This window comes from Archocentrus centrarchus, chromosome 4 (genome assembly GCF_007364275.1).
Source record: "Archocentrus centrarchus isolate MPI-CPG fArcCen1 chromosome 4, fArcCen1, whole genome shotgun sequence".
Taxonomy (NCBI): Eukaryota; Metazoa; Chordata; class Actinopteri; order Cichliformes; family Cichlidae; genus Archocentrus; species Archocentrus centrarchus.
The window spans coordinates 3,449,601-3,466,542 of NC_044349.1; the positions used below are offsets into that span (position 1 = coordinate 3,449,601).

Sequence of the window (16,942 nt, forward strand, 5' to 3'; positions counted from 1 at the left end):
CTACCTAAGCGGGCGATGTCGTTTCCGCGTTTCTACCTGTGCAGGTGCGTTGTGTGTGTTAATTACCTTTCGGTCGTATGCTGGGACTTTTTCCCTCTTGGGTCCGAGTCTTTGCTGTGGTCATTTTTTTAAAAACATTTGTTCCTCTAATTTTTTTCACTTTGTACAAACTTGGGGGGAGTAGCCGGAAATGCACGCAACGAAATGACTGTTTCTCCGGAGGAGCGCTTCAGGTTACGTTGTAAAACTTCAAAAATAACTAATAATATTAGACCTAAAAAAAAAAATACTAAAAAAAAAACTATCAGGCCAGGATTAACAGTGTTATGGCCTTTTTCTATAACGATGTCAGGGCTGCAGCGCCATCTGGTGGCAGATGGCTGCACAACATTTAGTACAAACATTTAGCGGCACTGAGCATCAATTAAAACCTTAATAATTAGGCTAACCGACAAGTACGTCTGGTACAGACTAGTGATAATAGCGATGATTAGTCGTCTAGCACATCCCTCGATCAGAGTTGTGATTAAAGCTTTATGTGAACCACAGAAGATTTTCATATTGGGCCATGACATAGATTATATCCAAAATACACTGGAAATCTATCTTTTTTTTTTTTAATCTTGTGATTTATAGCCTCACATCATAACATCAAAAACGGTGTTCCTCTCTGCTCAATGTGCAAAAACATGCAGCTGCACAGTTCCAACACTGTAAACAATGAACTGGACTGTACAGTGTAAGAATATGCAAAAAAAAAAAAAAAAAACTAGGATGGATTAAGTGCTGGACAATAGCAGCGCGCTGACTTCACAGATTATGTAAAAAAGAGCTTCTGCACAGTGAAGTCAGTGCTGTAGTGCGTTAATCTGCATTCAGCAGAGGGTGACTCCTGTGGTTGCAATAAAAAGTTTAATTGTATGGAGGTCTATGGGAAAATGGCCCTACTGCTTCATCCAATAATCCTGATGAGTTTATGGTCTCAGTCCCCAGGTTCAAGTCCTATTTATTATATCATGATGTTCATTTTATTAATTATGGCCTCATTAGTGTCAAAAGGGAAACGGCAATGGCCAAAATGCTCAGCTGGAGGTTTCAAAAACAAGATAACCAGTGGGTGATGCTTCTGTGGCAAAATGCATCTTTTATATGGAGTCTATTGTTGACTTACTGACAGGGTAGCTAATGAACACACCCTGGTTTATGCTTCTTTCAGATTCTAATGGAGAATCTATTTTACAAAATTAATGTTGCATTAATTTTCTAAAGTTTTGCAGAACTAGAAATCTCAGGTTTGCGGGCAGTTCCAGTACACTCCAGTTTCCTCCTAGTCTGAAAACATCTTGCTAGGCTTGTTGGTGATTCTAACCTGCCCCTCAGTGTGGATTCTTCAGCCAACCAAACAACAGCAGGGAATAAAGTTTGTCCGAATCTTATTTCTTATTTGTGCTCAAAGAGGTTTTAGACGGCCCCTTCAAACTACTCACTGAGGTCCACGGGATCATCCAGAAACAGATTGACATTGTGTGGGTGAAACGCCTTCATAACCCTAAAAACTCAGCATTAAACACAAAGTTCCTGAGCTAAGCTCCATAACCTCTCCTGTCCAGTCCTCAGGACACTAAAAACAAAGAAGACAGATGCGGCAAATTCAACCCATTTAATGGTGAAACAAACGATAAACTCCACGCTCACTTCACAGTTCACAGAACACGCAGCAGTAAACAGCTGTTTGCATTTACATATTTCAGCATCTGAAATTTTTTAAATTTTCAGCATCAGTTCACAGCAAAACCAAAACTGAACATCACTTATCCAGCAACACTACAAGGATATCTAACCTGATATAAAGCACAACAAACAGAATATCACAAAATGTGGACTCTTGCTAACATACATTCATTTAGATCAAGTCCAGCAGGAGGACAAAGTTACGCTGATCAGAGCATTGCTTTGTAGAGGCTAAGAGAGTGACGCAGGAAGGGATCCTGCTCCATACACAGCAGCAGATCCTTCAGGATCACCCGAGTCACTCTCTGAACACCCGGTCTGGGCAGCAGAGACACCTGAGACACGCACACACACACACACACACAAAATTAAATATGAGCATGCTTTTCTGTAACCCTTCCAGCAGCTGAATGAAGACCCTGACATGAACCTGCTCGTCTTATTGTGACACAAATTCGATAGTTTCAGAACTAGTGTTACAAAACACACAAACATCACCTTAAACTACAGAAGTTCTGACAGTAAAAGTTCATTTTCTACTTTCAAAGCAGCAGTTTGAGCAAATAATGTCACTCACGGTTCACCTCCTACGTTTTCTGGCCTTCCAACAGTATCTCCTGCTTTTTAGTGAAAAGTTTACTTGGCTGCCATTGATTTAGTTTAATCTGAATCCTTCTCAGATTACAGCGTACAGTAAAGAGAAACACCTTGATTCTTTTTGTTTTCAGCTGTTCTGGGGTAGATTTGCTGCTGTGCTTTGGATCATTGTCCTGGTCTATGACCCAATTTTGGACGAGCTTTAGCTCTAAGACAGATGTCCTCACATTTGACTCTAGGACAGCTATTATACAGAGGAGTTTATGGTCAACTTAATAACTGCAAGGTGCCCAGATCCTGTGGCTGCAAAACAAGCCCAAATCACTCCTCCACTGTGCTTAACACTTGGTTTGTGCTGATATGCTGTGTTATGCATTTCCCTGGATTAAAGCCAAACATCTCCACTTTGGTTTCGTCTGTGCTTAGTTTTTCCCTCACATGACTTCTGCATTTTTGGCTTAGTTTTTGTGAAATAAATAATGACACAGTAATATGTTTTATAGTTTATCTGGGGTTATATTTAGACAATTTAAAACCTGCTAAGGACCACATACGTAAACCCAAACACATTTTTTAACTGTGACAACATTTAGCTAGTGGATCTTAAGAGTTTCTGTCCTATTAGGCAGCTAATATGTTTCATTGCTTTTGTAACATAAACATTTTATGCAATCACAGTGGTCCTTAAATCAGTATAATTTCAAACAATGTCAAAATAAGACTTAAAAATGAAGAAAAGGTTTCTTACATTACTGTGTGCCATCTGAGCACTAATGCATGCCAAAGAGTGAAAAAGAGCATCTGTGCAAAGAGCTCTCACCATCACTCCTCCATGTTTCCTGTCAGTGTTTGCTGAACTAGCTGAGGTAAAGTCTGCACAGACGTGAAGGAAGCCCTGCAGCAGCGAGTGGAAACAGACAGAGGCGGCATGCAGTTTCCTCCTCTGAGTAACAGAGTTCAAAGGCAGTGGGAAGAGTATGCAGCTAACAGAGCGTCCCCATCTATAAACCTACAGCCTGGAGCACTCCGACTTAAACACACAAAGAATTAGACTCAATGAGCTAAACTAACAGTCTCACACAGGCTAACTGCAGTAGGGTGCAGATTTCCTGTCTTCATCAGCTGAGGAGGATCTTTAAGACAAACCCCTTCTATCCAGCATGAAACAGGCTTTATTTTCTATACACCGGAGGTGCAAAATAATTTTGGATTTACATTTTTATTTATCTGCTTAATTCTAAAAAAAAAGAAAAGTGTGTGTTGCCTTTTCTGTCTTTTCTTTGTCATCAGTGCAAAATATTTTTTCTTTAGTTTTTTTTTTTGGAGACAGCTAACAGGTCACCATTCTCTTTTATTTATGTATTATTATGTATATTATAGGGACGGGACTTTAATGCGTTAATTTCGATTAATTAATTACAAAGCCTCGATTAATTTTTTTAATCGAGTCCCACCCCTAGTATATTAACATATAAAATATGATAGTTTTAGTTGCAGTGAGTAATGTTTCACAGGTTTCTCAGCTATCGCCTGAGAAAGATCATCCAGAATTTAACTGAAATTGTCACTTCAGACCAAAAAAAAAAAAAAAACCCCACCTGGCTTTCAGTCTGATCCACAGGTGTCTTCCTGCGAGGCCCGATGGCAGCCAGAGCAGTGAGGTTGGCCTCTCTTTGCTGCAGCTGAGCTTCCTCTATTTGTTTCAACTGAAAAGACGACAAAGGATTCGTAAACAGTGGAGTCGTTTATGTTTTCACACACTTTCAGTTTATGTCATTGATTTTCCTGATTCCAATTTAAAAGGGCATCCTATTGTTTTCATTTCATGACAATAGTATCTTATTTATATCCACAAAAGCTGAATTATATTAAAGTTAAAGGCGTGGTTGCTTTGCTTGACGGGTGCTCCGACAGAGCTAATCACCGTACTCCGGGTCGCACAGCTGCTAATTCACGTCAGTTCAAGTCACTGAAACAGATCCTTCCAATGTATTTTAAATGGAGCATTTTAAATGGAAATATCCAAAAAATAATACGGCTTGCCAAGACCCAGACATTTTGTCTGTGTGAAATTACCAGCCTAACTGATTTCAGTGTAGAAAATCTAGATTTAATAATCAGATCCCCACCAAGTTTGTTAAACGTGTGTCAATAAACACATTTTATTCATGAGTGAGAATCTTTCCAATTTGCACCTACTCATCATACTACTGACTACTTCTGTGGTACAGACTTGGCAAAGTGCTAGCATGTGCGCAGTGCAGAGGTTGAGTGTCTGTGTGTGGGGGGGTGGCAGAGGCAGGGCATGTAAATGAACAGATTTCATTGCTGTGCAGAAGCCTCTGGAGGCGTGATGGCTTAGAGCTACACAGCTACACAAGCCATGTGTGGCATTTCCGCCTCCTTAAATAGCCACAGTGCTACCGGTGCCTTTCATCTTCCTCGCACTGCTCCGTGCCCTGCCGGCAAGAAACGTTACACACACTATCACATTACTAAATGAACAATTAGCATGGAAAAGTAGCAGGGACTTGAAGGGTTCCCAAACAACAATCTTAGGAGCTTAATCTGGATAAACAAAAGCTCAGGTTGGATCCATCTGGATGTCTGTGGTTACACAAATTAATACTCAGGAATAAAGTCCAAAAAGAAGTCTAAAAATCAAGTGGCTTTACAAAACATGGACTAAAACAAGTGAAACCCTAATTTCACAGCAGCTCGTAATTAGTTTGATACACGAATGCAAGGACTTCCTGGGCTTAACCCTGTGGTTATCGTGTCAGGTTGGGTCTGCAGCCCAGGTTACCATCGAGATCTAACCTAGTTCAAAGTCAGTCATCATTCCTTTAGCTTAGATATTACTGCAGCGAAGATAGACGTCTTTATATACAACAAATTGGTACATTTTTAATCGTGTTTTTTGTGACTTCTCCTATCATTCCCTTTCAGTTGATCAGTATTCTGTCTTTGTGTAGCATCATTACCATGCGTCAACTTTTTGACTACTGCAAGGCATTTCCACAACCTCTGCATTGGTTAAAATTCAACAATCCCACTCTCTGCAAAGCTAAAGTGCTCCACAAATATGTATATACGGTCTATGGATGACGCTAGCTAACCAAGCTTGCTAGTGTTAGCTGATAACTTATCATTTCCATGTTATCTAGAAAGAAGTCATTTCTGGCTTCAAAAAAAAAAAAAAAAGCTCACAAAAATCATTTGTTCACAAACACATGAAGTAAATTTGAAGAAAATTTAGCAGCTTAAGACCCAGAAAATACTTCTGTTGAGATTGAGAGAGAAGAAACGCATATGCACCTCTTTGGCTTTTTGCTTGAGCTGCTGATGCTCTGGATCTTCAGTGTGTGAGCGACTCTGTGATCATAAAAAAGATGTGTAATCCAGGATTTAATGTAGAAATTAAAATTAAATTGTTTTATAAAAACAGTAATCTTGGTAGAGCTGTAAAATGCATTTGTTAATAACAAAGAAAACCATTCATTTAAGTCTCACTTAAGCGTGCAGCCTCTTTCTGGCCTTGCTTACTTTGGCATAACGCAGTAATCTCTCCCTCTCCTCTTCATCTTTCCTCTTCTTCTGCAAGGTCTCGATTTCCTCAAGGAAGCGGAGCTGAGAGCGCACATCACTCACTTGCGTGTGCCACACGTCCTGCTGTTGAAAAACACACAAGTTGAATACAAAGGACACCTCCACGTGTTGCAGAAGATTTAAATTCAGGTCAGTCATGCTTCCTCCTTACACAAAGTCTATGATAATGAATCAAAATAATATTTTAGCCAAGCACACATCCACATCCTACTTGTGCATGTGCTAAGTATCAATGGAAGAGAGGTTCCTACTGCTGCTCTCTCCGTATTCACACCAGGATTAGCTGAAGGAATGTTTTGTTCTTTTAACGTAGGGATTTGGGAGGGGCTCAGACTTACTATGCTATGTGGTACATAGCATGCAGGGTGTGGGGGGGTTTAGAGTGCTGGCCCCACATGCACTATATTGCCAAAAATATTCACACAACCACCCAAATCATTGAATTCGGGTGTTCCAACCACTTCCATGGCCACAGGTGTCTAAAACCAAGCACCTCGGCATGCAGACTGCTTCTACAAACCTTAGTGAAAGACCTGACCTCAACCCGACAGAACAACACTGGGATGAATTAGAGCAGAGACTGTGAGCCAGGCCTTCTCCATCCAACATCAGTGTCCGACCTCATAAATGTGCTTCTGGAAGAATGGTCAGAAATTCCCATAAACACTCCTAAACCTGTGGAAAGACTTCCCAGAAGAGTTGAAGCTGTTACAGCTTCAAAGGGTGGGCCCACATCATATTAAACCCTCTGGATTAAGAATGGATGCTAGTCGAGTTCATATGGATGTGAAGGCAGACAAACGAATACTTGTGGCAATATTGTGTATGCAGGGGATCTATGTAAGTAGTAGGAAATGGATGGAGGAACCCAGCAGTCAGTTACAGTCAGGTACTTGCAAACCTGGATCTTAATTTATTCACTGTACCTTCAGGGTTGCCTTACGGTGTTCTGCCATTACAGTGAGTTTCTCCAGCAGACCACGGAGATACTCCTGAGTAGCATGAGAAACCAAAGCAACAACCTCTGGACCGACATCAGTTACTCCCAGTGCCTGTCCTAACAGAGGGGGCATGACAATGTGACAGAAACATCACATCACAGGAGTCATAAAGACTTGTCCTAAACCATATGCCATAATAATGTCTTAACCTGGATCCTGTACCTGTGTGAAGGATTCTGCTGAGCACCAGGTGAGGTGAGAGGAAGAGCTGATCCTGACATGACTGCACCACAGAGCCAACTGTGGTGGTCAAGATCTGTGCATTCTCCTCTCTCAGGTTGACTCCAGCCATGGAGGTGACATCATTAATGTCGTCATCTTCTCTAGGAAACAACACATATTTGTGCTAGGGATGAGCGTGACTAGTCGACTAGAAGATTAAGCATTCCTGCTGCAGTTAAATTGTTGCTTAATATTTTAGTAAAGTGCAACACCAGGTAATTGGTGGCTCCAAGATGTTACGCAGACACCTGCCACAGAGGGCAGCACCCCTTTCCCTCTCTGTGACGGCACTTTGTACATAAGAAAGGTGGAAAGAAAGACCAACGAGAACCCTGTGAACCAGCACAGTTCCACTTGAAGCAGAAAATAAACAGATGGATATAAAGTTGCCAGGAACATCCCTACTTTATATGCCTTCTGTCATTACTGTCATAGGGCACTCCCTGGCTCCTTATTCTGACCACCACAACTAAATGTCTAGTCTCAAATGTGCATTTGAACACATGAACTTTCCATCTTACTTGTAAGAGCCAGAACTGTCTCTGCTTGCAAATTTGGTAGAATTAGGTGGATCGTGAGTGAAGGACTGCTTCACTGAAAAACCTCCTATAAAAAAAAGCAAAATGTATAAAGAGAGAGAGGAGCATGGGGTTGGTGTACGAGTCTCTGGGTGTAAAACAGTCTGTACATTTAACTCCACTATGCCAGGTTTGAATGTGCAAAGCCTAAAAAAATCCATTTAGGTCTGCTGAAACAATGAGGCCACACTGAAGCATACTGACGGTGTGTGACAACTGTGGGGGGTGGGGGTAGTTTGGATTTACTAACTTTATAACTGGCCTGCTAAGAAGGGAGCTATTTTTGGAATTAACCACCCAGAGACCAGCATTGGCAAAATTATGCAGAAACAAACAAACATACACGGCTCTACACAAGATATCAACCAAAGGAATGATATCCTCATTTCCTGAAGTTCTTCTGAGCTACCGTGAAGACTCATGAATACTGAGTCAACAGCGCAGATCTTTTTTTTTTTTTTTAAAACAGTGACTCTGTTTTATCACTTCATTTGCATTATGATTTTATGAATAGTAAGAATCACTGCAACATTTGTATTAACAAAGGGGGACCCAAAGAACCCCATAAAATGCAGACAAGCTTTGTTTACAATGAAACTGCTGCATGTCAGTGAATTACGCTTTCACTTTTGACTCCATTGTGTTTTAATGCAGGTTTGAATCAGGAATCAATTATACATTTAAGTTTGACTCCAAGGTTCAGATCCCAACTCTGTATTTTTAACAAACTTTACCTGGGAAGTTTTTTCCTGACTGAACCAAAATGTGCTTGATGGTGGGTTTCTTGGAAATGCAATTTCTGGACTGAATTAATGTCGTTATCCCGGATCTCAGAGCCACTCCTCGAGTCTGGAAAACCTGCATTTTAAAGGGCACTTATTAGTCATCATTTCCATCCTGCATGTGTCTCCTGTAATAAAAATGACTCCAGCTCTAAGCTTCTACATCATCCAAACATCTCAGACACATTTTTGTAATAAAAAAAAACAAAAAAAAAAACATAGAAATAACCCTTAATATGTTGTGGAGCTACTATTGTTTCAAGCGTCTTACTTCAGATTGCATCATGTTGTGAATGTACATGTACTTAAGTTCTTCAGAGTAACCAGAACATGTTCACATGCAGTGCAATAACCTCATTAATGTTAATCCACTTATGCAGTACAGCCAAGCTTTCGGCCGCTTAATGTAAACAAAAAATACTTTTATTTTGTCAATAAATTTCATACAGACTCCTGCAAACAGAAAAACACCTAAATCGAGTCAATATTTGGTGGCTTTAAAACTGCACCATTTCTCCTCAGCAACTCTTTTTTTTTTTTTTTTAATAGACTGTATGTTCTTATGCTGACTGCACAGCTTGATTTTGTTTCTTATTTCAAGGAATTTCACAACTTTTGTTTTCTGTGACCCTCCCCAACAAATCCTAGTGAGTCAAACCAGAGTCAGGCTTAGAAAAACCGGCTGATGCAACCGACCCCGAGGCCTTTATGAGATCCTCGGGGCACGCTCCTTTAAAAAGCGTAGTGTGATTGAGGAATCAGAATTCAGCACTCTGCAAGGAAAATCAAATTCTTACCTAATGATAGCACCCAGCTGTGTGTAGTTACTTAAGGGCATGTAAACACAAAATAAAAAAAAAAAAAGACCACAGTCTCAGAATAAATTTTAAATATTTCATTCAACCAAACAGCATTTGTTTACCTGCTGGCTGCTCTGAAGGGTTTTTCCTGTCTCAGTGCTGGACTGCTTTACGCTGGGAGACAGAGATTTGGGGGGGCGTGTAGAAGCTGAAGCCTGCTGGATGAATAACTCGGGGTCTGCAGTGAGGCAACGCACTGCAGGAAGACTTTTCTGATAGCAATGAGAAAAAAGACCATTAGAACTAGATATGTACCATCCCATCAGCTCAATAAGTAGTAGAAGGCCATGCTAAACGCAGTCTAGCTATGCTCAATATGATTCATATCCTTTCACCAATGGGTATAACAGATCCTGAAGAAATGCAAATTTTATATCATCTTTAAACCAGTTTCAGATATTTGGAGACTTGCATAGACTTGATGAGGAAGCAACAAGAGTAGTTTAAGCGCTTTGAGGCGAATGTTGTGAGCTGGCGCTATTTAAATTAAACTGATGGACTGTGTTTAACTTCGGGGTACCTTGAGAAAAGGCACTAAGCAGGGTTGTGGAGTCGACTTCAACGTGTCATAGAGCTGTTCTGTAAACTCTTTTGCTTCCAGTTTCCCTTCCTGCAGGTAAAGCAAAAAAGATTTCGAGTAATAAATAAGCTGATAATTTAAAATTTAAATACATAATGGACATTACAAAACTACAAATGTGCAGAACAACAAGAATAAGAGAATTTTAACCCTCGGTTTACTAACTAGCTTTATCAAAGCCTCTTTTGGTTAGCTTTAGTAACAACACTGTTTTAAAAAAGGTTAAAAATAAAAAGACAAATGAAATGTCTTCTAGGGATGTACCAGCAGACTCCTGATAAGTCCTTGAACGCTGTTAGCCATGCTGGCAGACTTGGAGTCACTGGAGGCCAGTTTGATCAGTGTTACCAAGAAGTTTTTGCACTTCTTCACACTTTCCAGGGTCTCCTGTTGGTGAAATATCAGGCAGTCACAATTCATCTGCACATTTCCACAAACAACACAAAGATACCGACAATTTAAAAGTAGTTATTGCTGGATCAGGTGTTGCAAGATGAGCTGACAGGATTTTTTTTCCTGCTCTTGGATCTGTATAATACCTTAGTGAGGGGATATCCCTTTATATGAAGCCCCTCCCACTCCTAGTTTAAACAATCTATGCGAAGGGCAGCCAATCAGAAGAAAATTGTTTAGAGGATTTAAAGAGGAAGAACTGAGAGGTATAAGATAAACAAAGATTTTTTTTTTTTAAACTGTGAATCATCCAAGAATATTTCCCCTTTAATGATGCGATAAATTCATCTTTACATTTTATAAACAGTCTAAACTGTATCAGTAATAAGTCCCATTACCGATGCGGATATCCTCCCACATTTAATGAAAATATAAAATAAATGTAGAAGTCAGGATAACATTACAGTCCAATTTCATAACAGAAACACCATCAGCAGGCATCTTATTACCTTCTGCAAAACTACTTTACCCTAATTTACAGGCCTTGCCCTGAACTTTTACCCAAATACTTTTAGTCACCCCTGGGTTAGTAAAGATATAATACATATTCCAGCAAAAATATGTTTTCAATATCAACAATACTCATTAAATGAAAACCATTTTAAGCATGCTATAAGAGAATGATATTCTGTGCTTATCTCTGGCATGTCTAAAAATACTTTTTGGTAACCAAATCCTAGAACAGGCAAAAAATTTCCACAATGCACAAATTAGTTAAAGTACATACTGCACTCTCATACAAGAGTGCATAATACATAATGTCTTTCTGTTTATATAATCTATAACAATAACCCAGATCTAATGCATACTTACAAGGTATCGCATCATATACTCATGATGTGTACAGGAATATTACTACATACTCCACCCATACTACACAATCTACTGATATCAAAGCATTATATATAACTTCCCTACAATCATAAGGCAACCATGCTGTTTACATTTGAGCACTCCTGCTGAGCAGTGGGTATGGCTTTAATAATGCTCAGTGATGAGTCATAATCTGTACTATTTATGGCCATGAGTCATCCCTGACCAACATGTTAGGCAATGCTCAGCCAATCATAATTTGGCACCACAGGCTAATCAATAAGGCTGCAGCCTAGAACTGATGTTACTGTAAACAGACTGACTCTGTACCTAGAAATCCAGGATTCCCCAGTTTCTCACTATCTGGCTACAGCCAGCTGTTCACTGAAGTGTAAACAACACATGCCAAATTTCATGGCTCGACTCCTTGTGGTTTTGGAGTTTAGAGAGGAAAGGTAAAACCTCAGACAGACACCTGGACGGACAGACAGTATGATGACAAGATCCTCCTGCTTTATTTTCCGTGGGAGGATAAAAAAGCCTATTTGTTGGTTTCTTGCTGAGCCGAGTCAGACTGAGTGTGCAGGTCGGAGTCGGGCCCGGCTGGATTTACCTTGCTGAACATGGGTGCTGTCTTCTTTTCCATGACAGCTGCCTGAGTGTCGGGATGGTCGCCTCGCTCAGATACAACATTGACAGTCTGGACTAGAGCTGGTTTGGGGGCAACACCGATCACCTGAACACAGCGTTAACCATCACCAAAAATTAAAACCACAAACAGCAAAAACACTTAACAACATCACAGTAACAAGTGTCTGTCTTTTAGTTTGTGCTGTCTCCCGTTTGCTGTCTGGTGTCTCAGCTGTGAGCTCTGCTTTTAGTGACATAATGTCAAAAATATGCAGTCAAACAACTTTCCATCATTACTTTCAACTGGATAAATCCACATGTAGTCAAAATTAACAAAGTTCATGACCAAATGTGAGTGAAATCCAAAGATGCAGCCAGACTTAAAATAACCATAATAATGAACACATACATTTCATTACATTTGGTTCAAACAGCTCAGATTCCAAAATAATCCAGTTTAAATCATTTTAATTAATTGTGAGTAGTTTTTGACCAAGTCCATCAAAGCAACCTGGGTATAATCTTATACAGTAAATTATCTTTGACTGAAAAATATAACAATAAAATATAAAGATGCTAACTCAAGAATAAGCAAAAAGATCATTTAGGTGGGTAATTCATGCTTTGATATTGCTTCATCTTTATTATTGGTGTAAGGGCACAACTGAATTCAAATAAAGGCGTACAGTGGAGCCACTTGTATCGTGCTTATCTATCGTGTAGTTTTGGATGCAGAGCAAACGCTAACGATGCATCAACGTCTCAGCTAGCTAACTGTTAAATATGGATTATTTTATTCTTTGCTTGTATTTATCAGAAATATTACTGTAATAAAGATTCTATTTACATTGTATAAACATGTATTTTTCACTTTAGAGAGACTTTTCTACTAGACAGGCTACAGGAGCTTATTTTATATTATCGTAGAAATAACTAGATCGATTTACAGAACTGTTTTGTGTTGGGATGTGAAGGAATGGAATTTAGTGGAGTGACAGATAACAAAAAAAAATGTAAAACTATTAAAACAATATCTTTCTGCCAAGAGTTTTAACAGAAACAGAAAATACATAAATAAATTAAATGAAATGGGTTCAAGTGTGTGTGCTTTAGCAATGGAATTTCTTATGTTGCAGTTTTATTATTTCTGCTGTAATGGTGCACTGTAACAGAGCTGACCCTACACGGTTTATGAATAAAGAATAGCTGCTGGATGTCTGCGGCTAACAGGGATCCGAACAAAATAAAGCCTTCCGTTATTATTCTGCTTTCATTAGCATTATTCATTAAAGATGAAGTATTATTATTACAATTGCATAAGTTCAAGCACCATCAGCAAAAAATTTTTTATGCTTGACTTGAAATTAAATAAAATGCCTCTGTCAAAGTCATGTAATGAGAAGGAATTTTTTTTTTTATGGATTTTTGTGTATTTTCTTTCTTGCATATTTAAAATACATAAAACTACATTTGTAACTGGCAGAGGTGCATGAAGTCTGTGCTCATGACAGGTAACACTGCATCATCTGCTGTCAGTGATCATAAGGTGTAAACCAACTCTTGCGTCGTTACCACAGCGGTCTTCTGGACTGGTGCCGCTTGCTGAAAGCTGGAACTGGCTGCCATCTTGATCACAGTTACATTCTCATTATTTTGTGCTGCAGACACCTGTATAGCAGACGTCCAGCTGACACCACAGTACCAATAACACATCATTTATTATTGTATAAAATATAATGAAAATTAGCAGCACACACACAGACCTGTGGTGCCAGTATCCTGGTGGGTGGGCCACTGACACTTCTTTGTCCCTGCTGAGCCTGAGCCAAAGCTTGGTGAGATACGAGCATCAGCTGCCCGCTGTCACTGCGAATCAGCATCGTACCTGCCACAAATGTAGTCCAAAATCACTTACTACCATAATAAACTGATGACTTGTCTTGCCAGGTGAGAGCGCTAGCTAAAGTGTATTTTTGTCTTCATCATGGAAAAGCGCTTTCGGAATATAGAAAAACAGGATCTGTAATCAGATTACTGTCTAGACTACAGTCAGTGGATCCTGCAGCTCACCTGGAGGTATCTGGATATTGGCTGGGAGCTGTGGGGAGGCAGCCTGTGGCAGTCGAGGGGTGACTGGCTGTGCAGCTGCTGATCTGGGTACAGTTATCAACACCGTCCTTCCTCTGGTTGTGACCTGTTTCACAGAGGCCACCTGGCTCAGAGCCGGTTTTGTTACCTGCTGGGTGTTGGCACTAACTCCTCCTGCGTTTGCAACCACCATGACAGAAGGAGATGAGGAACGAGGCCCTGGCACTGTAACTGCAGAGGTGGTAGGCTGGCCACTGGGGATGACTTTAGGTGGGGCTGAGACAGAGTCACCATTTGAGATGCCTGCAGCAGTTGACGGAGGCTGTACAGCAGTGATGGGACAACATTTGGCAGGAACTTGAAATATCCTGACTTGAACAGAACAGTCTCCATCCCCAGTTCCTGTCCGGGGTTCCACCTCAGTAACCACTTTATTTGTGGCCATAACTGCAGCTGAATGGAAGAACAGTTTATTTTTTTCATAGCAAAAAACAAATGCAGGAATTTTAAAAAAAATCAATAACATCATGGTATGAACTAAACCAAATGTCACCCTGGTTTAATCATGATTTAAAAATAAAAAAGAGTCCAATATAGAAACTTAGAGGCACAACTTCATAATTCTCCAGCACAGTTTTACAATGTTGAACAAATATGAAAATGTCTGAGTCTCCCAACCAAAGCCCCACTCAAAAAACAATTTACACCGAGCCAAGGACACCGGAAATGTAAAAACTCTTGATTTTAAGACATTTCCGTGGCTTTATATTTCAGCCGGATCTGACGGATGAATGCTTAAAATTTTAATTCCACAGGTTTGGTCTGAAGATCATTTAAGTCAATTTTGCTGAAAATTTTTTCATTTCATTGGGAGCCACGTCCTGCTTTGAACTTGATTTGAGCCAATAAATCCACCCGGGGAAGATGGCGGCTGTGGCAGCTAGCAAAGTTAAGACGCTAACAATTACAAAACCATTTTCTCATGTTCACCTTCAAGACAAACAGCTATATACAAGTTTTGTTTTTTTTAATTTGGGCATATGGTTTAAAAGTTATTGTCATAAACACCTCTCCTTCTTGAGGCGCAAACATTAAAGTCGATGAAAATAACCATAAAAACACCCTTTAAAAAAAGGTTAGAGCGGCTCCCAGCGGTGTACCAGCAGAGGCTAGCTAAGCTACGGCTGTAAAGGGCCAAAGTAAGAGTAAAGGGAAAAAAAACAAGTTTTGTTTGATCCTACACGTTTGCCTATCCAAGTTACACTCAGCTAACAGCTAATGAAAGCAAAAACAGTTACCTGAGCGGAGGATCAGTCACATCCACCACGCGAAGTTCAGGAGGGAAACGGAGCCCGGATATCCCACTTGTGATAGCTGTGTTGCATTCAAGGGCCGGAGAATTCTCCAGGATAATTTAAAAAAAATTTTATTTAATTAAAATATGATTTTAAAGTATTAGGTCATACGTTCACTGAATCTTTTGTGGTAAGCATAATTATATAATCATGATAACATGGCCTGTCCTCCTCGTTTTCAGTCAGGACCAAGTCTGAGGGTAACAAAACCAAATGAAAAACTAAACATCTACATAAACCAGCACATATATTTATATATATGCAAATTCTTATAAATAATTCAATAACACAGATTTTTTAAATCAATTACATACTCCGCTCACCTGTCACTCAGGGGGTCTTGAGCAGGTGATGGAGCTCCTTTCACTTTTTTTGCCCACATCCTGCTGAGGAGACAAGCAGGAAAAGGCATCTATCGTACAGTCTTTTAGTAAATCATGCAAAACAGAATCTAGGTTTACAAGACAAATAATTATGAGTTGTAAACAGTTCTGATTAAGGATTTCTATCCAGCACAGGAAAGATGGCCAGTCTCCTTCTGTTCCTTCACCTTCCATAAAGTGTCACTTAAATATTACTCCCCAAAAAGCAACTGAACTCGATAAATTCTCCTTAAGCCTCTTGTCTCAATCACTCACAAACTAATATAAGTATAGGCTAAGGGCAAAGGAAACCTTTGGTCTCATTACAGTACTTTAAGGATTTCTATGTTACGCTGCTTTCTGCTCCACTATATTTTGAATGCAAATATTGTATTTTGTAACCATATAATTTATTTGAAATCTTAAGCTAGTCACTATTTGGCACATTTTAAAATGTAAATTTACTCATATAAAGCTACTGAACAGTATAAATGTAATTAAGATCATCTCCAGCTGCAGCATTGACGTGATGCACACATTAAAGACTCAGTATGGCATAATGATGCTTTTCTTTGTTAAAACCTTTGCACTATTACCTCAATAGGATTTTTACATAAGAGTCCAAATACTTGTTTGCTGTTAAGTGCCACTTTTCTTTGAAAATGACGCAGATGTGTAGTTTCATGTCCACATCAGAAGAGCAGTTCAAAAATAATGTTTGAAAATGTAGAAACTCAGAGTTTATTTGAAAACTGTCTCATCTATGTAAAAAAATGGAAAATGTTTCAAATTTGAATGAGAATGAAAAGTTTTTGAGTACATTAATTGCTTAGTGTGAGAAATGCACTTGAACCAGGCTGACTTATTTTAAAGGCATTTGCACTTTTCCAATTAAGTCTCTCTCGTTCTTGCCCTCCATCACCCAGCCCTCATTCACAATCCAACACACGTATAAACATGGCATTACCATTCATGAGATGAGCGCCTACTCGGCTAGTAAATTAGTCACTCTAGCTCCACCTACTGGACATAGATTTGCCACGCAGGGTGCAGCTGTGGAGGAAAAAAATCACAGGGAAATCTCTGCTCACAAAGAAATACACTGCCATGGAATCAAATGTCATCTAAATCTTTCTCATAGGTTTTTTCCCCTTTTGGGTAAATTTGTAAGTGTGTCAAGTGTTGAATATTTTGAAGAAGCACATGCGCACGATTTGTGAAAGAATCAGGAGAGCATGCCCTTCCAATGTGACCGGTCAGAACTGAGAGAAACTGCTGAGT

General features: G+C 39.5%; 1 protein-coding gene across 2 annotated transcripts; it reads right to left on the reverse strand.

Moving 5' to 3' along the window:
* Positions 1 to 1,691: 1,691 nt before the first annotated feature.
* On the reverse strand, positions 1,692 to 15,321 carry LOC115779421 (transcription initiation factor TFIID subunit 4-like). Of its 2 annotated transcripts, XM_030728075.1 has the most exons (16): positions 15,243 to 15,321; positions 13,927 to 14,397; positions 13,620 to 13,741; positions 13,429 to 13,524; positions 11,840 to 11,962; positions 10,225 to 10,347; positions 9,901 to 9,990; positions 9,443 to 9,592; positions 8,473 to 8,596; positions 7,682 to 7,766; positions 7,101 to 7,261; positions 6,864 to 6,994; positions 5,875 to 6,000; positions 5,647 to 5,703; positions 3,927 to 4,034; positions 1,692 to 2,066 (listed from the first exon to the last, which is right to left on the reverse strand). In XM_030728075.1, exons 2-16 carry the CDS (start codon positions 14,387 to 14,389, stop codon positions 1,941 to 1,943), a joined length of 2,085 nt encoding a protein of 694 aa, XP_030583935.1. In that variant the 5' UTR covers positions 14,390 to 14,397; positions 15,243 to 15,321; the 3' UTR covers positions 1,692 to 1,940. The 2 variants fall into 2 exon arrangements, with proteins under 2 accessions (XP_030583935.1, XP_030583936.1); XM_030728076.1 differs by lacking the exon at positions 5,647 to 5,703.
* Positions 15,322 to 16,942: the final 1,621 nt, after the last annotated feature.

What these genes read in the sequence shown, in the direction of transcription:
- LOC115779421 (XM_030728075.1), bottom strand. Translation starts at nt 14,389, where the DNA reads ATGGCCACAAATAAAGTGGTTACTGAGGTGGAACCCCGGACAGGAACT. An exon ending in CAGCAGAATCCTTCACACAG is followed by an intron (nt 6,995 to 7,100) that starts GTACAGGATCCA and finishes CCCCTCTGTTAG; the next exon opens with GACAGGCACTGGGAGTAACT. An exon ending in TCAAGCAAAAAGCCAAAGAG is followed by an intron (nt 4,035 to 5,646) that starts GTGCATATGCGT and finishes TCGTCTTTTCAG; the next exon opens with TTGAAACAAATAGAGGAAGC.